Below are 26,529 nucleotides of genomic sequence, written 5' to 3'. Positions count from 1 at the left end.
GTAGGGTCATTTCACTGTGTTCTAGAACTTAACTCCAAAAATATCTTTCCAGTTCACTGGGGGAGGTCTGAAACCTCATAAACCAGTTTTAGAACTGCTCCAGGAATAAGAAACACTCAAGGTGGTCAGCAGTCCAACATAGACCCCAGCTGACCTCTCTTCCCCGTGAGTGGCCAGGAAGGAGAAGGGCATGCAGGAAGTGTGGGTACATGTTGGAGTTGAGGGGTGGGTTGGCACAGAACATAAGTATCTGAAGAGATAGGAGTTAAAAGTCTAGAAAGAAAACCTGTAACTTCCAAAGGCAAAGGCAAGCCCTGTTCATTGCATACAGAGCTGGCAGTGGCACTCACTCAGCTCAAGAAAAGACTTCATCCGAGCTCCGAGTGCACTTAGAGACCCACAGACTGGTAGGCTGCCCAGACCTAAAGGTGGATTCTGAAGGCAGCAGGACTAGAGGCATGGTGTTTAACCTCTAGCAGCACATACTGCTTCCAGGGGCAGATTTATTCCTCAAGTGGAGAAAAAGACAAACAGAGGGACAGATCATTAAAATAATCTTCTAGCATCAAGGCTTTAGTTGGTTTCAGTCATTTCTGTAAAATTTGCAAATTTTATGAATAAATGTCCCACCCCCACCTTGCTGCAGGATACCTGTGTTTATAAGTGCTTGAAATGCTTGTGTACACATGTGCCTTTGTATATGTGTGGGTGCATAGCCCATGCTCTTAAAATTGATGCATGCCTGCAAGCTTTCCATAGTGTGATTTCTGCTTTGTCCCTTCTGGTGTGTGTGTCTCTTTCCTTTTTCTCGAATCTACCTGCTGGAATTTGCAAACCACACCCATGAGCATAGATGGCACCAGGGAACCTTGTGTCCCAGCTGAAGCCTTTTCTCCTGATAATGTTGCCTCCAAGGAAGATTTAAGTCCATGATGGATTTACCAGACCCAGAACTGGCCCGCTTCCCAGAATGTACTGGCACAGGCATTGCTGAGGGCTTCTTCCCCACACCTAAACCTTTGGTGGCTTTTGTGTTTCTGGACTGAAAGGCATGATCAAAGAAGCATTCCTGACCCTGGGGGATATATCTTTTCACCAGCTAATAGGAAAACGTAATTTTCATCTGTGCAGACTTGGCTGTGAGTTGGGAGAGCTGTATCTTTCCAAGCCCCCCCTTTCCTTCCACCCTCCACCCCTGTTGAGACACCCCCAGGGCTCACTCTCCTGATCAAATCTGCTCTTTCCGAGGGGTTTGCTGTAAGTCATTTCACTCTTCTTCCTCAAGTGAAGGCTTGGAGAGGGGCACTGCTTACCCGGCCTGACTTCAGTGTCCTCGTACGTGAAAAGGCAGAGGGTCAAAGTTAATGTTTCTAAGATATATTTCAGCCTAACGCTATTTAATTCAATTTACATCTTAATATGAGTTAAAGCCAATATATTACCTCTCCCGGGGTTGTATATACTTCAAATCTAATTTGCCATTGTGGGATATAAAGTTTTCTTCTTGGCTAAAGAGACTTACAGTACGAGTGTCAGCCCTCCATCTGTCGGCCTAGGAACAGTTTAGAGCTGCCAGGATGTGCAGGCGTGCATGGCTCGAGTGGCCCTATTTTAAGGGGTAAAGTTACCCCTAATATAGAAATTCATCACCAGAGGCCTGGGACTTCTTGCTGTTGCCTTGTTTGACTTTCCTGCCAGGACCTGGACTTCATAAGGGCAAGCTGGGTCAAGTCATCTTTGTTTCCCAGGCCCTGGTCCAGCACCTGATGTGGGACGGATGCTCCACAGCTGTTTGGTTGGATGAATGTTCAATAGGGCAGCTGGTGGCTCCCTGAACCCAGGCCTGCCTGTCCGTCCCATCAGCTGTGGTCGGAGGGATTAGGCCACGGCCTGCCTTGTCCTGCCGTCAGGAGCGCCGGCTGCTTCCAGCTGTTCTCTTCCCCAGCTCTCTTACCAGGGGGTAGGAGACAGCTGTCAGCTGGGGTGGCTGTCCCAGGCCATCTGGTCCTAGCTGTCTCCTTGAGGGTGCAAAGGTTGAGCATGGTGAGCTGATGGGAACTACGAGCCCTCCCCGCTTGGGTCCAGTTACCCTCACCCTTGCTCAGTTCACTCCCACGAGAAACTATGTCCCATCTGCCCTTGGGCTTGCCGTCTGTATCTTAGCCCTGTGCATATCCAGCTATCTGCCAGGGAATCCTGATGCCCACAGGACCTACCAGACAGCCTCCCAGGCAGCCTCCTTAGGTGTGGCTGTGTGCACCTGCTGTGTGACTTGGGGCCAGGGTTTGGCCCACCTGCAGTCTGGCTTCGTCTACTCCCACAGGTGTCTAGTGTGTCTCTCTACAGCACACCAGCCTTGGGTTCTTACCTTCCTCCCCATGCCAGCCATACCAAACCCCAGCTTCCCTTTCCTTTTCCACCTGCATGTCTGCTATGGAGACCCTAAGGGTCCCTCTCACTCCAGCTTCACCCACCTGCTTCAAGCCAAATTTCTGTGCCCAGCACTGTACCACATGCAGCCCCTTATCCGTCTCCATGCCAAGCCTGGGTGAGGTAGGTGTCATCATTCCTTCTTTTTCCGCCTGGGGCCTAGAGAGGTTTCATCCCTTGCCCTGTGTGGTTATATAAGCAGGCCATGACTGTGGTGTGGGTTTACACCTGATCTCCAGAGCCAGCACCCTCTCCCCACCCACACCCCTGTCCCTGGTTCTATTTGTAAAAACGAGACCACAGAGAACTGCCAGAGTTCTGCCCCATGGTCATCTTTCCCCTGGTCCGAAGGTTTTGGCTTAAGACACTACACAGTCTCACCCAGGCATATGCACACGTGTCTAAGAGCTGGACAAGGTCAGGATACGGTCTGTGTCCTTCATACCCATTCCACTGGTATACACATCTGGTTGTGCTGGCCCTCCATGGCTTGTCAAAACACCAGCCATGTTGACCAGGGCTGACTGATGGCTGTACCTCTAACTCCACCTGCATCCGGTTCCCCTTTGCCAAGCGTCCCTGCCTTGTTTGCATGTTCTCTTCCCTCTGGTGTGTGTGCATCTGGCTGAAGTCAGCAGTGGACACCTGTTCCCATCTGGCAGTGTGGCACCAGTGGACACCTGTTCCCATCAGGCACCCTCCAGTGCCCAACTGCATACCTCTCCTGCACATGGCACTTGTTCTATGAACACCTCTCAGTTCCCTGGCTCTGCCTGGCCCAAGGAATCATGATGACAAAGTTCCCAAATCTTTCATTGCCACAGTTGGCTGTGTCCAGCCTTCTGTCTGAGCTCTCTATCTATCTGCTCTTTCTCCCTCTTCCCTTCCCTCTTCTTCAGTGTGCCAGGATCCTTGGCAGGGGCCATAAATACACTTGCTTCTGCCAGATAGGCACGATTCCCACCTCCTCTGCCACATTGCCAGCACTGCCCACGAGCCAAGTTACACACACCAGAAATGTCATGGTTGCAGCTGTCCCAGGGGAAAGAGCCTGAGGCATGAGGTCATGGGGTTCACCTATCTCCCAGGGCAGAATTGAGGGCACCCTGTGCAGGTGGCATCCCCTGCATCTCCTGAGAATCGCCTCACCAAAGTCCTTTGGTGTGAGGAGCGCAGAGTCCCAGGGAGAGGTGGGGAGTTCTTGAGGGCCAGCACCCCTGGGTTGGAGGTGGCTGACTGGGGGTGGCCAAGGAGGGGCAGCTGTGGCTGCTGCCCTGGGGGACACCAGCTGGCTCAGCCCTGCAGGCCAATGGGGTGATGCCACCGCCAGCCTCTTGTTTATTCAGGCGGCTGGCAGGCTTTGCCATTCCCATGAGGGGAATAAACTGTACTGCTCCTCTGGGTTCTCAGGGACAGGCTTGCCTAAAACCCTCCTCTGTGGAAATGCAGAGTAATGGCTCCTCACTGACACCCAAAAGGGGATGGGAGACTATAAATCAATGTGAAGGGGGACTCCCTAGGGCCCTAGAAACCTTAAGACCGGCGGAGGGGGGCACCCTTTGCCTCAGTGAGTGTCCACACCCACTGATGCACAGTGTTTAGGAATCTAGTGAGATCTTCCATCAAATAATAAGGATACTTAGGCCTAGCCAGCCAGTCAACCCAGAGGTGTCAGCACCTTTAGTAGAGTCCTAGGGCCAGTGCTGAGCTGCAGGTGTGGACACTCCTCAGTCCGCTCCTCAGAGAAGCCTATCGACCTAGCTGAGGAGTCAGTGCCTGCATCTGTCACATCACCCTGGCGGAGTTTCTGCAGAGCACTTTTCACTAGTTGATACTTTCTTGTCTATTTCTTTGTCTATTGCCTACTTCCCCCTCATGGAGGGTGACCTTCACTGGGGTAGGATCCCAGGGGCCTTGCTCACGCTTGAACCCTCAGTGCAGCACTGAGCACGTGAATGCCTTAATAAAAAGGTAACACATTGAATCCCTGCACCTGCTGGGCTTGGTGATCTGTCTTAGGCTATGAAAGCTACAGGAGGGGCATCCACAGGTGTTGCTCTCAGCAGGTGCTGATGGATTACAGAAGTGCTTGAATCCCACTAAGGGGCCAGGAACTTTTCCCGTCAGTCCCAGAAAGAACTCAGCTCCTATAAAACAGCCCTTCTCACACATTTCTGTCCGCTTTTCAAGCAGCTGTGCCCCAAGCTTTCTCCACTTAAGGCGGTGCTTCTCAAACTTTAATGTGTACGCAGAATGTCTGGGGATCTTGTTAAAATACAGATTCTGATTCGGCAGGTCTGAGTGGGCCTGGGAATCTGCATTTCTAACAAGCTCCTTTGTGATGCTGATGCTGCTGAACCCTGCACCACACTTTAAATAGTGAGGATTTATGAGAGTCCAACATTTCTGTATTTCTCAGCATCTATGCATATCCTGTCATGTATCCTGAACCCAAACTGTAAGTATTCTCCGGCTTTTTGACATGCTAGGTGCTGCTGAGAGCTGTCTGTGTGCTGGGATCCTCTTTTGGTGTTCTTAGTGATCCAGCAGGTGAGCTAAAGAAGCAAGGGCCAGGAGGCCGGGTGCTGGTTCCTCTCTGCCACTTTTTTGTAGTGACCTTGAGCAAGTCACATTCTTGCTCTGGGCCTCAGTTTCCTCTCTGTGAAATGAGAGGTTAGGCATGAGTTCTTGGGTCCATTCCAGCTGTAACATTCTATGAAAAATAACAGCCACTTAGTCCGATGTGTTTCATGCACATCCATGTATATTAACTCACTTAATCCTCCTAACAACCTATAGGAAAAGTGCTAGTATTATCCCCATTTTACAGATGGGAACCTGAAGCAGGGGTGTTTCAGTAATGTGTCTGAGATCTCAGATCTAGCAATAGCAGCATGGAGGGGTGAACCAGTTTCCTTCAAAATCCATGCTCTTACCCATTACACTTGACCTCCTGATAGATAACACCTATCAGGTGTGACTGTGCACGCGGGAAGATCACTCATTCTGGGCATTCTTAAAACAAGATACCTTTCTCATGGAATTTAGCTCTCACAGTTAATTCTGTGCAATTTAGAGAGGCTGGCTTAGCCTAAGTGCCATGGAACACACTGAGCCCTTACAGCGCTCAGGATCTGGCATGTGATGAAATGCCATAAGAATGGCATGGCTGATGGTTCGGGAGCCAGGTTCATTTAACAAGCACCTATGGGGCTTCTCTGGGCAGCCCCTGTAGGAGCCTCTGGAGCCACGGTGTCTGGGTGTCACTGCCTGGATATGCTCACCTCCCCTGGCTCTGAGCCACTAGGACTTCCCTCTAGGATGTTAGTAGCATCCTACCAGGCTGCAGAGTTGTGCCCGGCAATGTCAGCTTTTACACTTCCTGTGTCTGTTTGTTAAAGAAAGATGGAAAGCAAACACATCCTCCGTTTTACATCATTGCTTCCTCAATTGCATAAAGAGGGCCCAAAGGAGAACATCACATTTAAAAATGTAGATGCTCATGGAAACTTTAGTATGAGGGCCAAAGTTGGATCCCAATATAGTCAAATCTTTTTAAAAAATAACTAGAGGAAAAGGGACACCTCTAAGGCTGTCGACAACTTTCCTTGATTTAAATCCCATTCAGTGTTCACCTTCTCTAGGAAGCTACCTGGGACGCCTCCACTATCCTCCTGCTCTGAACTCAGGAAACCTCACATTTGGCATTTATAGAACCTGACATGGTTTGTCCATCTCCAGTTACAGTTGCCATCTCTCCCACCCCATCCAGGTCCAGAACCCCAAGGATACTTACAGCCTTTCTTTCTGTAGCACTACACTTAGACACTCAAGAGGTACTTACCAGTGTTGGTTGACTGAAATGTAGCCTTGACCCTCTCTGATATGAACCAGGTCTGGAACATGGCTAATTTGCCAAGTGAGGGGTCATTTAGTGAAACTATTTTTATGGGTAAATGAGAAAGTTTGAAGCCAGCCTATCAATTTTCTATGTAAATGATGCTTTTAAAGTACCAGGGAATGGTTTGTGCTCATTAAAAAGGCAGAGCAGTTTTTTGTTGTTGTTGTTGTTGTTGTTGTTTTGTTTTGTTTGTTTGTTTGGCCACCTCTTCCAAAATTGCTTAGAAAGCCCCTCTTTCATTAACTGAGCTACTGGTTCACATGTATGGGATGAGAGTGAATGAAATTCTTTAATGTTCTTCAACACTGGGTAAGAGTGGACTATATACAAAGGACAGAAAAAGAACCTGGTGTCCTGGTGGCCCAGAGACTTGGCAATGTTATTAATAGAAAAGCTATGGTAGTTTGGGTAGTATTTCCTGTAGTTGGATATCCCAGTGCTGAGCTGCCCTGGAAATACTGCCAGGGGACCTGGTCCTGGTGCTCCACCCAGGGCTGGGCACACTCTCTAGCCCCCATCACTTGTTGGATTGGGATTTCTCAGCCTGTCTGTTGTGTCTGCGTGCTCTGAGCGAAGATGGCTGCTAGCTGCCTCCTGCTTGTCTTCAGGGTGCTTTAATGGATCATCTTTTTTTTTCCTTCTCAGGAAGTGTCTAAAAACCTCACCAAGGAAAATGAACAAATCAAAGAGGACATGGAAGAAATTCGAACTGAAACGAATAAGCGAGGCAAAGAAAACTGCTCTGAAAACATCCTAGATAGCATGCCAGACATCCGCTCAGCCCTGCAGAGGGACGCAGCAGCAGCCTACGCCCACCCAGAGGTATAGCCCCAGCCTCCAAGGGCCTCTGATCACAAGCCCTGGAAGCGTGATATCAGCATCTCTCCTCTGCATAGAACTTTTCAGGCTTCAGTCCTTTCACAGAGATGAGCTCACTTCATCCATACAATAGTTCTGCAGGTTCTGTAGATATGATGAGCAGTTTACTCCATTTTACTTCACACTGAAGCCCAGAGAGGTTCGGTGAGTGTTGGAGCCAGGAGTGAAATCTGAGTCTGAGTCCCAGCCCCCACTTTTTTCAAGATCTGATATCCCACCTTTGTGAACATCTCTTGTGTTTGTAAATAGGGAAGATATGCATGCTGGATTGTCTGGGACCATCCTGGTTTACTCCTGCTGTCCTGGCATGATTTTCTTTTTTTTTAGACAGGTTGCAGCTCTGTCACCAAGGCTGGAGTGCAGTGTTGTGATCATAGCTCACTGCAGCCTCAAATTCCTGGGCTCAAGTGATCCTCCTGCCTCAGCCTCCTGATTAGCTAGGACTACAGGCACATGCCACCATGCCTGGTAATAAAAATTTTTTATTTTTTGTAAATGCAGGGTCTCGTTATGTATTTTTTGTAAATACAGCTGGTCTGGAACTCCTGACCACAAGCAATCCTCCTGCGTCAGCCTCCCAAATCACTGGGATGACAGGCGTGAGCCACCGTACCTGGCCCTGGTATGGTTATTAATAGCACCCTCTTTTACTCTAAAAAATGCCCCAGTTTGGAAACAAATTATATTCCCTCCCTCCTCATTTTTAGGGGACTTTGTAATTTACTACATATTTTCATCACTATACCATGTGGCTGTCATCACAGCTCTAGAAAAGCAGGCCAGACAGAAATCAATATCCTCATTTTACAGATAAGGAAACAGATCCAGCTATGGGCATGGTCTCCGTCTCTCAGTTGGGAAGTGGTGGCAGAGGGTCTCAAACCTCTGTTTCTTCCTACCCAGTTGTGTCCCTAGCACAAAGTTACCCATGATCGGATCGCTGCCTAATGTGATTTGAGTGATACCAAAAGACCTCTTTGCTTAAAAATGCCTCCCCATTTGGTGCCTGTTTCTTTTGGCTCCAATTACCACTAAGTTATGTTTATGTACTAATGGTTAAGTGCTACCATTTAATGTATTGGGTTATTTACTGAATTGTTGTCCAAGAAATAGGCATTAATTTGGGAGATAATCCAAAAGGAAGAGGAAGCAGGTAAGTTTTGGTGGCAGGACTTGAAGAGTCTTATTAGCAAGACACATTATTAGCAAGATGGGTCTGGATCAAGTGTTATAAAAGGGGTCATTGGGCAGCCAGGGGATGGCAGCATTTAAGAGAGACTTTGCTCATTTTAACTGGTTACCAGGGGCTGATGGTAGATGGCAGAGTTGTGGCACACTGGTGCCTGGGGAGTGGGTTCCAGGTGGGCCATTGAGGGATCCCCTCGGCTTCGGGGAGTCATTCTGAGTGTGGGTTGAGCAGGGCCTGGGACAGCTGGAGCCCCTGAGCTGGTCTGTCTGTATGCTGTGATGTGAAGAACTTTTGGGAAGCATTGCTGTGCAGGACTGTGTTGCCTGGGCCATTAGGAATTGAGATAAGAGAGGCAGGAAGGCTGGGTATGTGGGCTTGAAACTCTTGGGTAGGGCAGTTCATCAAAGGGTGCCAGGCAGGCAGCAGCTGGGTTTGGGGATCTTGGGCACACGTGTTCCAAAGGCAGGACTGCAGGCAGATTGGGGCTTTTGAGGCAACAAGCCCTGAAAAGAATATAGTGCCTCCACCCTCCCCAATATGTAACTCAAAATAAAAATTCCAAACCATGAAATAGATATAAGAAAGGCCAATAATTTTCTGGCTTTGCCCATGATGACTACTTTGGTGCTTTTTTGGAAATATCATATTTCTTCAAAAATTATTTTGATTCTCATTTTTGGGTGTCCCTGACATGCTGGCTACTGAGCAAGTGTTTAGTCTGCTTGGTGGATCATCTCTGAGTGGGTCTGAGCTCATAAACCAAGGAGCCAGAAGACATTTGGGCTGGAAGGGAACTTGAAGTCTCCCACTCATTACACCTGGGCGCAATGTCTCTTATCTCAGCCCACCTGGCATCAGCGGCTCAGCTGCCCAGTGGAGCCAGGCGTCCCTTTCCTGCTCTGGCTTCCAGCTTCCCAGTCAGCTGAGCTTAAGAATGCATCTGTTGTCTCGATGACACATTATGTGGTATGTTCGGGAACCCAGCTCAGATTTCCTGAGGGCAAACAGCAAACGAAATCAAAAACACCAAACCCTTTTTCTCCTTGCTCAGCAAAGTCCCTTCCCCTCCTCCAGTCCCCATTCATCACGCTGCTGAAGTTAGCACAATCCTTCCCCACCAGGGTGGTGGGGCAGAAAGGGGAAGTGGTGCCGGAGGCCCCAAGGCAGGATCTTGCCATCCCTCTCTTTTGTGAACCCCGTGCCAAAAAGCGGGTGGAAGGGGCGCTGGGTTTGGTTGTTTATTTTCAGGATTCCTGTAGACAATGTCAGAGCTTTCTTGGAATGGTGAGTGATAATTTGTTGAGGGCTTCTCTCTAAGATGGTCCTTGCCTGAGGGGTTGGCATGGGGCTCTGGGGGCTGGGTTGGGAGTGGAGAGAGCAGGGTAAGGGTGGAGAGAGCAAGGTAGGAGTAGGAACATTCGACTCCAGGAGTTGAAGTCATACAGCTGACACTTGGATTCACAGAGAAAGGAAATTGAAGCTTGGAGGGGGCCGCGGCCGCCCAGTGCAGCCTGTCGCCAGTGGATCCGAGGAAATTATATGTTCTCTGGCAAGGGCTGTCCATGGTCTTGCTCCATCTCCTTGGCTGGGAGAAAGCACTGCAGTTCCCACCCTTCCCTGAGAGCCTGGAATTAAAGACAGTTCCTGGGGTTTGCGGCGAAGAAATGACAACCTGCTTTTGCAATGCAGAGGGAGACCGGGGTCCGGTAATTCAGCATCTGAGTCACGGGCTGTGGCCAGGGTCTCCTGACAGCCTGCCGAGCAGCTCTTCCCAGTGGGAAATGAGGGATCTCCCAAGTCTGCTGGGTGGGAGCCAGACCATGACCCAGAAGACTAGGGGAGGCAGGCGAGTTTTTGGATGGCAGGCGAGTTAGTCCTGCGGTCACAGCTGCAGGCAGAGGCTTAGTGGAAGGAAGAGGCAGACTCTGAAGGCAGGCAGCCTGGGGCTGACCTGAGTTTTGTGACTTAAGAACTGCCCCTCTCAGCCACTTAACTGACTGACTTTCAACCAAATTACTGAACGACTCTGAGCCTCTGTTTCCTCATCTGTGAAGTGTGGATAATGGTATCTACCTTCCCCATTGTTGTAAGGGTTAAAAATAATACAAAGGGACATGGCCATAATAGGTGTTCATTAAAATATCATCTCCACCAACCAGATATCCCCTGCAGCTCAGGTGGAGGTTACATCACCAGCAAGAACAGGGAATTGAGGGAGGAGCAAGGAGCAGGAGTTGGGGCTGCCCCAGGCACAGCCGAGCATGTCGGACTGTTTCCCCTGGGCAGACAGGGGAGGCTGGCAGAAGGATGTCCCCTACCTTTCAGGAGTTGGTCACCACTGTGTGATGGGGAGAGAGAGATACACAACCCCATCGGTTGTGCCATCCAGAAGAACTCTCTTGTCATGAGAAAACAGGCACAGGCTTGGGGGTGTCCTTGGGGGTAATGAGGACTCAGGGCTTTTTCCAGGCCAAATTGTAAAGATCAAAGCAAGAGCCTGGTTTGCTTCTTCCTGTGCAAAAGGAGCACATTGGCCATGGTGGCCAGGTTCCTACAGCCAACATGGAGTGGCTAAAGGCCCTGCCCTGCCTCGGGGCACTGGGCATCTAGGAACACAGGTTTTGTTCCACGTGGGCTCTGCTCTCTGGGTGGCTTCCACCAAGGCCTAGAATTACAAGATTAAAGGGAGCTCACTCACCTCCCCCTGGTTGAGAAGGGACCTCATGGTTCAGGGGGCTGCAGGAAGCCGCCTCTTCGTTATTCAGCCACTGGAGTCCTGGGGAGGGCAGGGCTGGGCCACGCTCCTCTCAGGCTCCCACACTTCTCTGATGGAGCCACCAAAGCAGCTGGACCCACCTGTGGGATGGCCCTGACTTTGAGCACAGTCAGTTCACAGGTCATATGCCCAAGGTCCTTTTCTTTCAAAAGTGGGTGATTATAATCCTGGACAGGGAGTCTGGCTGGACAGACCGACACAGGACCAGAGATCCCACCACACTGTGGACACAGGGGATCCTCCTTGGGCAGCAGCTCTGTGGAGGACAGAGTGGTCCATCTACATGATCAGAGCTGTCACAGGGCACCCTCACAGCACCATCCAGATGCCCAGTCACCGGGCCATGTGAGCATCACTTGTTTTGACAAAATCATATGCCAGTTAGTTACCAATGTAGACGATTCCTTGGGATTTGTTATGATTCAGAAATTCAATTTAACAAGTATTAGGGAGCCTCTATCCAGGGGAATCAAAGATGAACAAGAAATGGTCTCTCTTATTTCAGACTCCCATAGTCTACAGAGATAGCAACATCCCTAAATAGTGCCTGTGGAAAGCAGGCTAGGAGAGGTGCTACAGCAGAAGCACAGGCTTATATTCATTAGGACTTCTGTTCAGCTTGGGTAAGAGACCCAAATACAGTACCTTATTTTGTATTTGTTGTAAATGTTTATTGTTCTTTCACATAAAATAAGCTCTGCAGGCAGGCAGTCCAGGGCTGGCATGATTAGCTCCAAGATGTCGTTAGTGACTTTCATCCTCAAAATCCCCTCATGATCACAAGATGGCTGCTCAGCTCCAGCCATTCTGTCCACATTTCAGTCTAGAGAAATGAGGAAGAGAGCAAAAGATGCCTCCAAGCTGAATCAGCCCTCCTTATACAGAACTTTTCCAAATGCACATCCCGTCAACTTCTTCCTATACCCCACTGGCCAGAACTCAGTCCCATGCCCACTCCCGTAAAACCAGGTCTTCATTAGTAAGGAACAAGAGGGCAGGGAATTTGGGTAATCAGTGAGAAATCTCTGCCATAAAGCACAAAATGAGGCTTGGGGAAGATTGATTACTTCTGAATTAGAAGGTCCAGGAGTATTTCCTTGGGGACCTGAAATTTTAGCTGGGCCTTGAGAAGTAGATGAATAAGTAGATATATGGGGGAAGGAGGTATAATGGCTTTCCAGGCAGAGAAAACAGGCTGAACGTAGATCCAGTGGCTCAGGAGAGCCAAGAGTTTCAGCAGTCAGCCAAGTGACTGGAGTGTCTAGGGCATGGGGTGCAGGGCACGCAACAAGAGAGAAGAATGCTGAGCTAGATCAAGATCAGTTTTACTTTGAACTTCTGTATGCAGGAGGAAGGTTTTGGGGACTGGGGGTGATGTGTTTTAGGAAGCCCATTCTGATTGCTGTAACAAGCTTCATCCTGAAGCGGTGTGCATCCTGGTCCTTGGGCTTCATGTCCCAGCCCAGGCATCCTTCCCCTCACATGGATCGCACCCAAAACAACTTACACCAGATCTAAGTCACCCAGCATCCCTAGGCCAGCGCCAAGAGGAAGACTGCATTCTCTGGTCAGAATGCATCAAGCATAGCGACACTGATTCTGGAACCAGACATCCTGGCTTCAATCTGCCTTACCACTTACCTGTTGTGGGACCTTGGGAAATTTATGTAACCTCTCTGTGCCTCAGTTTCCTGAAATGTAAATGATCATGATAAAAATAGGTCCTACCTCACAGAACTGATGAGAAGATTAAATTAGTTAACATATGTAAATGTATAAAGCACTTAGAACAGTGCCTGGTGCTTTGGAAGTGCTGCTGTTATTAGCACAGCCTTGGCTCCAGCCTTGCCCCTACCTGCCCACTGCCTCTCTGACCAGTGACCTGACCTCCCTTGTGTCCCCTCTGAGGAGCAGTATGAAGAGCGGTTTCTGCAGGAAGAAACCGTGTCCCAGCAGATCAACTCCATCGAGCTTCTGCAGACGCGACCCCTGGCTCCACCTGAGGTGGTGAAGTCACAGCGGCCCCTGCAGAGGCAGGTCCACCTGAGAGGCCGGCCAGCCTCCCAGCCCACCGTCATCCGGGGCATCACCTACTATAAAGCCAAGGTCTCTGAAGAAGAGAATGACATTGAAGAGCAGCGTGAGTTGGGGTCAACAGGGCGGCCCAGAGGCAGGGTGGGGAGGAAGTCACCATTTGGACCATAGGGGGCTGGATTCCTGGGAGCCATACACCCCTCCTGCATTCCAATTACTGCTGTGGCCCTGTTATCCAGACCTGTCATTACATTTCCTCACAGCTCGCTGAGTGGCCTTGGGCAAGTCACTTAACTTCTCTGGGCTTGCAGAAGACCATATGGCAGAGCGTGGCTGGGCTGGAAGGGACTTCAGTGCCCTCCAGTCCAGTTCTCCCCGTTTGCAGATGAGAAAACTGAGGTTTGGGGGAACTGACTTGTTTAGAGCCACAAGGTGGGCTTCCCCACTTGCTCCTCCCTCTGGGGGCCCTGAGCTTCCTGTCTGAGTCTCCAGCACCTCCCCTTCGATCTCTGTCCTTCTTCATTCTTCATGGAAGAGAGATGATCCCTTTTCCCATCACGTTTACCTTGTTTCCTTAGGCTTCTTCCTCTTCCTGTGCTCCTTCTCGCCTCCTCCTCCTACTCTTGTCTTCTTTCTTTTCCTTGCCCAGCACTCCCAGCAGGCCCCCACTCTTCCCCTGTCACCAATGTGTCTGAGCAGGTCCTTCCCCATCAGGGCTGATGCAGCAGCTTCCTGACTGTCTCCTTGCTTCTGCCTTTGCCTCCACCATGTTTATTCTCCACCCAGTAGCTGGCGTCATCATTTTGCCCATGTTTAACTGTGTTTTTTGGTCATTTTTTTGTGTCGTTGATTTGTGGGAGTTTTTTACATATTCTGGATACAAGTTCTTTGTCATCATATGTATTGCAAGTATTTTCTCCCTACCTATGGCATTAATTTTTAGTTCCTTAATGGTGTTTTTGATGGGCGCATGAAGTCTACTTTACCAATTATTTCTTTTGTGGTTAGAGCTCTTTGTGTCCTCTCTAAGAAATGTTCGCCTCTCCATGTTCCATCTCTGCTCAAAATCCTGCAGCCTCCCCCATTTCATTCACAATAAAAACTGAACTCCACACACAGCCTCTAAGTCATGCACGCCCAGCGCCTGTCCTCGCTGTGACCTCACCTCTGCTTCAGTCACACTGGCCACCTCGCTGCTCCTGGGCTGCTGCATGCATGTCCTGCCTCAGGGCCTTTGCTCTGTGGTTATTCACCCCTGGAATCTTTGTGCCCGATGGCTGCTCAACTGACTCCTTCACCTCCTCCAGGCAGCTGCTCATCTCCCCACCTCAGTGAGTCTCATCCTCACCACTTGATTCTTCTCTGCAAGTTTCCCTTCCCTTCTAGCTTGTTTGACCCTCTTTACCCTACTTTTTGTTCTCCATAGCACCTTCAATTGCACAATCCTGTCTATTATCAAGCATCTCCACCACTAAATAGAAGCTCTGTGAGGTCAAGGATCCTTGTTTTGCTTGCTGTTGTTATCCATACTCCATAAACATGTGCTGGATGGATGGATTGGATGACTCACTTACTCCCAGCCACTGGGGTTCAGGACCCATGACTATGCATCCTGCCAGGGACCCCTGAGTCCTGGGGGGAGTATGGCTGCAGTCTATTCAGAGAAACCTCCTGGAAATTCAATGTCCTTCCACCTGTGCTCCTGTCCACCTTCTTCCGAAATCCCAGCCAGACCCCCTCTCTAACTCAGGCCATTGTGTTAAGGAAAGGTGCCCTCTCATTCACCTGCCCATTGCCATGTGCTCTTGTCATCTGTAGGTTGTTTCTCTCCCGTGCCACAGTGAACCTTGTGTTTGTTTCACAGAAGACGAATTTTTCAGCGGTGACAATGGAGTAGATTTGCTGATTGAAGATCAGCTCCTGAGACACAACGACCTGATGACCAGTGCCACCCGGAGGCCTGCAGCCACCCGTCAGGGACACAGCACTGCTGTGACAACCGACCTGAACTCTCGGACCGCACCCCGGTCCTTAGCACTGCCACAGCCCTCAACCTCAGATCCCAGCATCGCCAACCATGCCTCAGTGGGACCACTCTCAGCAACACTCCAGACAACCTCGGTGTCTCCAGATCCCATGAGGGAGTCAGTCCTGCAGCCTTCTCCTCAGGTACCAGCCACCACTGTGGCCCACACAGCTACCCAGCAACCAGCAGCCCCAGCTCCTCCGGGAGTGTCTCCCAGGGAGGCACTGATGGAAGCTATGCACACAGTCCCAGTGCCTCCCACCACAGTCAGAACAGACTCGCTGGGGAAAGATGCTCCTGCTGGGCAGGGAACAACCCCTGCCAGCCCCACGCTGAGCCCCGAAGAAGAAGATGACATCCGGAATGTCATAGGTAAGTTCATTGTACCTGGCCTTGGTCTCCTGATCAGCTCGGGTAACAGGCTGAGCCTGGAAATATGTTGAGAGGAGAGGCAGGAACCAGATGGTCAAAGTTCTTTATGGGAATGGCAAGTGGAGTTAAGCCTTTGACCAACGATTAGTTTTAACATCTAGGGTTTATGTATTGAAAATGTGCCAGTGGCAAGGGTGGGACTCTTTTTCCTAAAATAGACATATAAATTAATGGAGCCAAGATTTGGCTTCAGGAGTTAGTTTTATAAATATTTGTTGAGGGCTTTCCATACACTAGGCCTTGTGATGGCTATTGGGGTATCCAGTGATGAATAAGTGAATTTTTCTGTGGTAAGTTTACCAAGCCATAAAAGAACAAAGGGTTTTTACTGGGGGAAAGTCTCAGATTCATAGCAGAGTGAGAGCAGGGGAATAGCCGGGGCAATGGGCCTCGGTGCAAAATCATGAGCCCCACTCATGGAGAGCATAGAAACATCACGGCACCATGTGACAAGTGCTGTACTGGAGGAATGGAAAAACAGGGAAAAGAAAGAAGGAATATTAGCTTGGCCTGGCTGCCAGGAAGACTGGGGAAACTTTTCTAAGGAGGTGTCATTTGAGCTGGGATTTGAAGGATGAACAGGAGTTTTCTTTTTTCTTTTTCTTTTCTTTTTTTTTTTTTTGAGACAGAGTCTCGCTCTGTTGCCCAGGCTGGAGTGCAGTGGTGCAATCTTGGCTCACTGCAAGCTCTGCCTCCTGGGTTCACGCCATTCTCCTGCCTCAGCCTCCCAAGTAGCTGGGACTACAGGCGCCCACCACCATGCCCAGCTAATTTTTTGTACTTTTAGTAGAGATGGGGTTTCACCGTGTTAGCCAGGATGGTCTCAATCTCCTGACCTCATGATCCACCCGCCTCGGCCGCCCAAAGTGTTGGGATTACAGGCGTGAGCCACCGCGCTGGGCCTGAATAGGAGTTTTCTAAGCAGAGAAGGGAAGCCTCCTGACTGTTAGGTCTAAAAGAACAAGGTATGTTCCAGAAGCATGGAGAATGCAGCCCCATTGTATGCCTGGGAGCTCCATGGCCCAAGAGAACTCAGAGCAGTGAAATAGGAAAGTAGAGCAAAAAGGAACTACAAAAGGAAAGATGGGAGCCAGTTACAAATATCTCTTCCAAAAAGAACTAAACCAAACACTGATTAAATCACCACTGATCATGACTGAAAAATAACACTATTGAGTAATAATTTCATCAAAATATTTGTTGAAAAATACACTTGATTTGACAGAGGATTTGGCCTGCCTTATACATATCTTTCCCTTCTCCCATTTTTCTTGCCCTTGGCAGCCTCATTCCCAATCCTTCCTCAGCATAAGGTACCAGCTGCTGCCAAAGACAGGGTGGTGAAGGAGTACCTGCCGGGAGTCAAGACACTCTGCTCTCTGCCATTGATAGCTGTGTGACTTTGGCCAAATCTCTGCCTTCTCTGGATCTCAGTATATGCTATGGTTTTCCACAGGAAGTTCATCAGGTCATGATACAGCAATGACTGGGTGAAAGTTTCAGAATAATGGCAGTATGAGAGCAGTGAAATAGCCCATAGAAATGGACCCCAGGGCAAAAATCTCATGAACCCTGGCCTGGAGGAAGCTAAGCAAGAAGGCAGTTCTTGGGCCTCAGAGGTGAGGGTGGGAGCAGGAGAGAATGTTTAAGTTTCTGAAGCGGGGGTCCTGCTGTGTTTCTGCAGCCTGCCTTGGGGTCGGAGCAGAGGCTACCACTTGTGCACTGGCTCTGGGCAGCCTGGCATTTGTGCTCTTGAGAACAGGCCCTGAGCCCAACACTCCATCTCCCCCTCTGCCATGGAAGTGAACTTCCCTGGGCCCCCATACTTCTACCATTTCAGCTTCCTGTCACCTTTGGGTGAGAGGGAACATCCCTCCAAATATTTAGTAATCTGGCCCCTGTCACCCCTACCACAGTTTTCCAGAATGCTAACAGTGAAGACAGGCTGCAGGTGGGACCCATACACCTTGCATGCCATCAGGCAATGGTGTTTGCCAGCCTGGGAGCCTCTTCCGTTGGTGACTTGCTAGCCAGGAGTGAGTTGTTCACTCTCTGCATAACCTACCAACCTGGGTCCCAAAACCCAGCCTCTCCCCAACTGCCTCCCCAGGACTTTACCATCAGCAGGCTTTTCTGGTGTTTTCAGGGACACTTATAACACTTTCCCCCTCCAGTAGCCTGATTGAGATGCTGATGCCCAGAGAAGCTGTGTGTCCCAGCAGCCATTTACCTGGTGGTAGGAACGACATTTTCTCTTGTTCATTATTCTGTTTAACTAGAATAGCATCATCATGCTGATGATGTAAGGTTTGCTTAAAGACTAGCCCGTGGCATTTTTCAGAGGAGCTGGGGTTCTCACCTCTCATGTCGACTGCAGAAGAAATAGACATGGACACAGATGTAGTGTGTTCTTCAAATGCCAAGGGGTGAGAGGAGGGGGTGGCCCAGAGAAGAAAGGTTTGGCTGTCTAGGCGATGCCTAACTTCGACAAGTTTGTTTCTGGGAACTATTTTCAATAGTTTATCACTGCCAAGTGCCCCCTTCAGGCTGCTGTTGGTGTGGATAAGGTTTTCATACCCTAACATTCTCCACAGACCCCTGACTTGCCTGTGTCTGGCCAAGGAAGACCATGATGTGATGACATCTCCCAGTCATCAGTAAAATAAAAAGCTTTTGGCTGAAATAGACATGGGCCACTGATTTTGCTACCTGGGAAAGTTTGTTTGCTGTTTGATGAATCCAGCAATTTTTATTTTTGAGCTATTTAAGATGTAGTTGTAAACAGGGCTAATTTTAAGAGAAAGATTTTATCCCATAGTTTCCAATCCTGATTTTGTGATGTCCTAAAATGTCTTACCATTATCCTCAGGAGAGTTATAAAATGTTCAAAAACAAATCCAAAAACAAGTAAATTGGAATTCATTTTTGGCTGTGCAAACAAAGCATTTGGCCATAGTGTAGCTCTAGGACAGAGAGAGGAATAATGTTGTCAGTAATTGGAGCTGGGGTTTGGGTAGGATTGGTTACCATCCGAGAAAGTGCTTCTGCTCGGGACAGCCCTGGCTTTGGGAATAGCTCAGGCTACTGCAGAGAAATGAAACTGCCGCATGGCCAAGGCTCTGCAGATTCCCAGACTTTAGCAACTACAATTCCTGATGCATTTTGTAGAAGGGGCTGGTTTGGAGTGGGGGAGGGCGAGTGGGAGGAGCAGACAAAGAGGACAGTCAGTTTATAACAATACCAGAGAGAGCCTGGCTCCTGTTTGAATCTAGGAAATATCATGAACTACGAAGAATGTTTCCCCCACAAAGCAGATGACTGTAACCACCCCGAGGCTTGGCCAGCTGTGCTGACCATGGGGCGTGATGGCCAGTCCTGCCTGTCTCGTGTCAGGGAGGCTGGTCTGGGGCAGCCCAAGGAAGGCGATGCTGACGTGGGCTGGGGCAGCTTCCAGAGCCTCTGCAGAGCCCAGACTCTAAGTCACTAGACAGACAGCTCCCCCAGCCCCAGCTCCACAGCCCTAGTTCCACTGGTCTCAGTCTCTTTGCTGATGCTCCTAACCCAAAACTCCCTCAGAAAACTGGGAATCCGGTCATCGTATAACACAGGGGCCTCTGGCCCTAGAAATAAGGATATAAAAAGGATAAAATATACCCTTGCAGGTGGTAAAGGACTGAAGTCTAAGCCTCTTGATGAGGATAAAGAGTCATCTAGTATTAATAATTCATCCACCACTACAGCGTGCTCGGCTGCAAAGATCCAAAGTGAGCAAGAAGTGGTCACTTTCCCAAAGGTGCTGGGAGGCAGCAGTGACCGAAGTGGCCAAGCACATGGGAAGTGTGGCCGGCAACGGATGCACGCTGTCCAGGGGCGTCGCATCACTTCTGCCACGGGGCTCCTCTCTGAGGGTGTTCCCCAGCTCACCAGGCTCAGAGGGCAGAGAAGAACTCTCCAGGCAGAGCCAAGAGCATGAGCCGGGGTGGGCAGGGAATGGAAGGCAGCCCAGGTGCGCCAGCACAGATGGGGTCGAGTGAGGGAGAGTGATGGAATTCCAGGATAGGGAGCCAGGGCCTGATGATGAAGGGAATGAGAAGTAGGGACTCGATGCTAAAAGAGATAGAGAGGGCTCTAAGCATGGAAACAGTATTCGGATTTGGTCCAGTATTAAGTGGACCATCACACATTCAGGATGTGTGAGTGCCGTGGGTGTCAGGGATGCAAAGGCATATACAGCAGGGGCCCTGTCCTGGAGTTGCACAGCTTGTATTGAGACCAACACAGACAGATACATGACTTCAACGCAGGGTGGTGAGCACTGGGGGGCACAGGCCACAGTGGGTCACAGAGGGAGACTGAGGCAGCCCAGGACCCTCTTCCAGAAAGAGGTGCTGGCCTAGCTGTTTTGTAGCATGAGGGGAAATTAGCTAGGCAAAGAAGGAAGGTGGCACTGCAGTGAGAAGAACCAGAGCCAACAAGAGCACCGGGGCCCAGTGCAAAATGACAACGTGGGGCCCGTGCTCAAAAGGCAGGGGAAAAGTGCCATGCCAAGTAGTAAATATAAAGCTCCTCTTCTTCCATTCATGGTGTGTATGTGCCTCTCTCTCTGTCTCTCTCTCCTTATGGTGTTTTTTATTTGCTGTTCCATGCTATTGTAAGTAAGGAAATACAGGCATGCCCCCATCTTATTGCACTTTGCTTTGTTGTACTTCACAGAGAGTGCATTTTTTTACAGACTGAAGGTTTGTGGCAACTCTGTGTCAAGCCAGTCTACCAGCACCATTTTCTAACCCTATGTGCTCACTTTGTGTCACATTTTGGTAATTCTCACAATATCTCAAACTTTTTCTTTGTATCTGTTATGATGATCTGTGATCAGTGATCTTTCATATTACTATTTTCGTTGTTTTGGGGCATCACCAACCACACCAATATAAAGCAGTGAACTCAATCCATAAATGCTGTGTGTGTTCTGCTGCTCCCCCAGCTGGCATTCCCTGGGTCTCTCTCCCACTCCTTGGGCCTCCCTGTTCTGTGATACACAACAATATTGAAATTAGGCCAGTTAATAACCCTACAATGGCCTCTAGGTGTTTAAGTGAAAGGAAGAATCCCACACTTCTCACTTTAAATCAAAAGCTAGAAATGTCAGAGCTGAGTGAGGATGGCATGTCAAAAGCTGAGATAGGCCAAAAGCCCTCTTGTGCCAAACAGTTAACCAAGTTGTGAATGGAAAGGAAAAGTTCTTGAAGGAAATTAAAAGAGCTACTCCAGTAAACACATGAACGATAAGCAAATGAAACAGCCTTATTGCTGATATGGAGAAAGTTGTAATGGTCTGGATAAAAAGACAGTCCAACCACGACATTCCCTTAAGCGTAATTCCCTAATCCAGAGCAAGGCCCTAACTCTCTTCAATTCTGTGATGGCTGACAGAGGTGAGGAAGCTGCAGAAAAAAGTTTGAAGCTAACAGAGGCCAGTTCATGAGATTTAGAGAAAGAAGTTGTCTCCATAATGTAAAAATGCAAGTGAAATAGCAAGTGCTAATGCAGAAGCTGTAGCAAGCTATCTAGAAGATCTAGCTAAGATCATTGATGAAGGTGGCTGCACTAAACAACAGATTTTCAGTGTAGGCAAAACAGCCATCCATTGGAAGAAGCTGCCGTCTAGGACCTTCATAATTAAAGAGGAGAGGTCAATGCGTGGCTTCAAAGCTTCAAAGGACAAGGTGACTCTTCTGTTAGGGGCTAATGCAGCTGGTGACTTTAAATCAAAGCCAGTGCTCATTTACCATTCTAAAAATCCTAGGGCCCTTAAGAATTATGCTAAATCTACTGTCCTGGTGCTCTATACATGGAACAACAAGGCCTGGATAATAGCACATCTTTTTACAGCATGGTTTACTGAATAATTTAAGCCCTTTGTTGAGACCTACTGCTCAGAAAAAGAAGTTAATATTATTATTTGAGACAGAATCTTGCTCTGTCACCCAGGCTGGAATGCAGTGGCACGATCTCAGCTCACTGCAACCTCTGCCTCTCAGGTTCAAGTGATTCTCCTGCCTCAGCCTCGCAAGTAGCTGGGATTATAGGCACATGCTACCACGCCCAGCTAATTTTTTGTATTTTTAGTAGAGATGGAGTTTCACCATGTGGGCCAGGCTGGTCTCAAACTCCCAACCTCAAGTGATCCGCCTGCCTTGGCCTCCCAAAGTGCTGGGATTACAGGTGTGAGCCACCGCGCCTGGCCAGGAGATTATTTTAAAAATATGACTGCTCTTTGACAATGCACCTAATCACCCAAAAGCTCTCATGGAGATGTGCAAGGAGATGAATGCTATCATGCCTGCCAACACAGCATTCATTCTGAAGCCCGTGGATTAAGGAGTCTTTTTGACTTTCAAGTCTGATTATTTAAGAAATACATTTTGTAAGGCTATAGCTGCCATAGATAATGATTCCTCTGATGGATCTGGACAAAGTAAATTGAAAACCTTCTGGAAAGGATTCATCATTAAGAACATTCATGATTCATGGGAAGAGGTCAAAATATCAACATTAACAGGAGTTTGGAATAAGTTGATTCCAGCCCTCATGGATAACCTTAAGGGGTTCAAGTCTTCAGTGGAGGAAGTCACTGCAGATGTGGAAATATCAAGAGAACTACAATTAGAAGTGGAGCCTGAAGATGGGACTGAATTGCTGCAATCCCGTGATCAAACTTGAATGGATGAGGAGTTGTTTCTTATTGATGAACAAAGAAAGTGGTTTCTTGATATGGAACCTACTCCTGGTGAAGACAGTGTGATCACTGTTGAAATGGCAACAAAGGATTTTGAATATTACATAAACTTGGTTGATAAAGCAGTGGCATGGTTTGAGAGGCTTGACTCCAATTTTGAAAGAAGTTCTACTATGGGGTAAAATGCTATCAAACAGCATCACACACTACAGAGAAATCTTTCATGAAAGGAAGAGTCAACTGATGCAGCAAACTTCATTGTTGTCTTATTTTAAGAAATTGCCACAGCACCCAGCCTTCAGCATCCGCTCCTCTGATCAGTCAGCAGCTATCAACATCCAGGCAAGACCCTCCACCAGCAAAAAGATGACGACCCAATGAAGGCTTAGATGATCATTAGTATTTTTTAGTAACAAAGTATTTTTAAATTAAGGTATATATATTTTTTAGACATAATGCTATTGCACCCTTAATAGACTGCAGTATAGTGTAGACATAACTTTTATACTCACTGGGAAACCAAAAAAGTTGTGAAACTCACTTTATTGTGATATTCGCTTTATTGCAGTGGTCTGGAACCAAATCCACAATATCTTTGAGGTATGCCTGTGTTAAAATTTTAATTTACTAGCATGAATTATACCATTCATCTTTATATTGTTCAATGTTAGTTTTAAATGCAAATATAAGATCTTTCAACTTTTATGCAGAATCCACCAAAATGACTCATTTCATATTTTGTAGCTCCTACATACATATGTATTTTGTTCTTATTAGAATAGTGGAAACACTGCACAAAACTAACTCATCTGTTTTTATTTCACTTGATATATGAACATTTTAACAACACTCCCTGCCTTCAGCTTACTGAGTGAGGAAGGACTAAAAAGAAACAGAACTATCAGTTGCCCTATCTTTCCCTCTTCTTCTGTATCAATTTCAGCATAGGTTGTTGTCTAATACAGGGAAGTAACACAAGAAAGAATATGATAGGGTTCCTTGACCATTTGTGTTTCTTAGAACACCACTACCTTCTTTCTGCTTTCGGAGCACGATCTGGTTCAAATGGAAAACGTGGCCTCTGGGGCAACACACCTACCTTGTGCTCACTTTGAATCTCACTGAACTCAGGCACGTAGTGGGTCTACCTGCAATTCTGTGCTCATTGGGCATAGCAAACCCTATATAAAAGTGGGGGACAAAGAAGGTGGCCACACATATCTTGCATTCTCCTCTGCTCACAAACAGGCTGCATTGTTGGACTTCACATAAAATACAAGTTCGAGGGTGAAAATATTAAGATGTTCAAGATGGCGATAGCAGATCATTAAATGAAGGGCAGCCCTTCTGAGCAATGGTCCTGTGTGATTGCACAGATCATACGCCCAAAAAGCCAGCCCTGGGTTTATGGTGAATACCATAGCCCTGGCAACTATGGTGAATACAAGCAGCTAGGTGTGGGCAAGAGATCTCAAGCTGGCAGCCTGAGGGCCAAACTCATCCTAAGATGTGTTTTTATGTTCTTGAATCTGAATGTCTTCAGGTCAGCTCTTCCAGTTCACCACAGTGTCTTCTGCCACCTTTTATCTCACACTAAGCCTGACTCATCATTTCAGTTCCTGCCTGAACCCTGTAGGCATCTGAGTTTAAGACCTCTGAATGAAGGCAGCTGATAACAAGTAAGAATGGTGATGCAGGAAGGGCTGATGTGCTAGGATGGGGACTCTGGGCTGCACTTGGTGGTTGGAGATGGTGAGTCATTAAGGGTTTAAGAAGATGTGCGTCTTGGAAAAGCAGCACAGGGAATACTGGGGAGGATAAGTTAGAAGTGGGCAGAGATGAGCCAGAGAGACCAACTGGCGCAATTGGAGTGATCCAGGCAAGAGTCGATGAGGTCTGAACTACGCCATAGAGGTGGAGGATCAGGGTCAAGATGTTACTCAGTGCTGAGTTGGAGTGTGGGTGAAGGGAAAGGGGACGTCAGAGATGACCTAAGTTTCTGGCTCAGTTGGTGGATAGCGTGCCATGGCTTTCTCTGGGACAGTAAATACAGGAGGAGCAGGCTGTGAACTGAAGCAAATGATTTCCATTTTCAGTCCTTTAAGTTTGAGGAGCCAGGAGGACATCCAGAAGGAAAGCGCCTGGTAGGTAGTTGGATGGATTCACGGTGCTCAGAATCAGGACCTGGGCTGAGTTGTCGGCAGGAGCTGAGTCTACAGGAGGAATGAGGAGAAAGGAGGCTGAAGGTGGAACTCCAGAGGGTGACATTTGAAAGCAGGCAGAAGAGGAAGCACTAGCCAAAGAGCTGGAGAAGTCCTGAACGGGCAGGCGGGCAGGACCAGGAGAGAGTGGTGGTAGAAGCCGAGGGAGGAAGGAAACACCTTCTGAGGTGGGTGGGTGGGCGTCGGTGGGGGTGGGGGGTGGCTACCTCAGTTTCCAAGCAAAAAATAGAGGCTTGACTAGAATAAGAGGACTGGAGAGCACCCCAAGGGGCAGCAGTCGGGTTGAGGGGCTGAGAGGGATTGCTGACAAGGTTGGTTGGGGAGCAGATGCCCAAGGACCCTACTGGGGAATCTTGCCAAGTGAGCACCAGAGTTGAGAGCCGGGGAGGGCCGGGAAGGCTCTTGCTTGCTGATTTACTTCTTTTAGAATGCTGAGATGAGATTCGAGGAGGTTTATATGCTGAGGGGAAGGGCCCCTTCTTTTCAGACCCTGGTAACCTTTGAAACAGGGCCAGCTGCCTCCCAGGTCTGTTGGTTAAATGACGGAATACGTAGAACGTGCGTAGTAAATGTCAGCGTCACTGGCATCCTTGGCAGCCCTGCTCTGGGGAAACCTAAGATGAGATGCAGACTGCACTCTCCTCTCTGCAGTTCCTTTGAACTTTCTCCCATCTTTCTGTCATCCCCCTTGAAGAGGAGTCGACATGCAATACCTTCTCTCCAAAGCTGATGGTTTGCTGCCAAGCGTGGGAGCATCTGAGCTGCCCCAGATTCTCAGAGCACAGTGATGTGTCTGGGTCTCATGGTTTACTGACCTCTTCCCTTGATCCTGTCTTCAAATGCTCCGAAATCATTCGCATTTGTCCTGCCTGGGCTCGTCCGCAGGGCAGCAGTGTTTGCTCTCTCTGAGGGCATGTGAAAATACAGCCTGAGGTCCTAGTACTAGGACCATGAAAATGCAAGCAGGGACTCCTCTCTTCCTGCAGAAATAAGGGTGCCCTAACCCAAGAAGCTGACTCCATCTGTATCCATTTCCTATGCCTCCAAATTGCCACAAGCTTAGTAGCTAAAAACAGAAATGTACTCTCCAACAGTTCTGGAGGCCAGAAATTCAAAATGAGTCTTGCAGGGCTAAAATCAAGGTGTCAGAAGGGCTGGTTCTTTCCAGAGGCTTGAGAGGAGAATCCGTTCCTTGCCTTTTCCAGCTTCTCATGGCTGCCAGCATCCTTTGGCTTGTGGCCACATCACTTCAGTCTTTGCTTTTTTCATCACATTGCTTCCTCCTCTCTTGTGGTCAAATCTCCCTTTGCCTCCATGTTATAAGGATACTTGTGACTGTATTTATTCAATAGGACCACCCAGATAGTCCAGTATAGTCTCCCCATCTCAGGATTTTTTTATGTAATCACATTTGCAAAGTCCCCTTTGTTTCCTTTTGTCCCAATCACAGGCTCCAGGGATTTGGACCCGGATATCTCTACGGGACATTACTCAGTCTACCACATCATCTTCAGAGGGGACTCTCCATGCACTCTGGTGAAGGAGGCAGGGCATGCATTACAATCAATTTACTTCTGAAGAGATTAAAACTTTTTGACATTATAGTGGCAACACAGACTTTGGAGTCGGTGGCTGGGCCAAGACCAGAGCCAGGCCTCTGGCCCCAGCCTGGGGCATGTCTATAGCCCAGTATTAGGGCCCTGCCACTGCAGAGCTTCAGTGTGAGACGGGACCCTGCAGGGATTTTCAGGGCTGCTGGAGCTGCACAGATGAGTCCTGGCTTTCAAGAGTCCATCTGCAATTTCTGTGTTTGGTCAGATAGGTGGCGTGGCCATGGCAATCCCCAGACAGAAAACACCTCACCTCATGGCCATCTGTGGGGCTTGGGGGCATGAGCCAGG

The 26,529-nt window shown here is 48.6% G+C and overlaps 1 protein-coding gene across 3 annotated transcripts in view; it reads left to right on the top strand.

Moving 5' to 3' along the window:
• Positions 1–26,529, top strand: part of OLFML2B (olfactomedin like 2B) — a 40,630-nt gene that overhangs the window by 10,453 nt on the left and 3,648 nt on the right. The window contains exons 4-6 of one of the 3 annotated variants that reach the window (XM_063627155.1): positions 6,977–7,153; positions 13,090–13,315; positions 15,074–15,607. In XM_063627155.1, coding sequence (XP_063483225.1) covers positions 6,977–7,153; positions 13,090–13,315; positions 15,074–15,607 — 937 coding nt within the window. Of the gene's footprint in view, positions 1–6,976; positions 7,154–13,083; positions 13,316–15,073; positions 15,608–26,529 lie in introns of all 3 variants that reach the window. The other 2 variants (XM_063627154.1, XM_063627153.1) reach the window with 2 other exon arrangements.

Source organism: Symphalangus syndactylus, chromosome 12 (assembly GCF_028878055.3).
Source record: "Symphalangus syndactylus isolate Jambi chromosome 12, NHGRI_mSymSyn1-v2.1_pri, whole genome shotgun sequence".
NCBI lineage: Eukaryota > Metazoa > Chordata > Mammalia > Primates > Hylobatidae > Symphalangus > Symphalangus syndactylus.
This window is presented reverse-complemented; position numbering and strand designations above follow the sequence as displayed.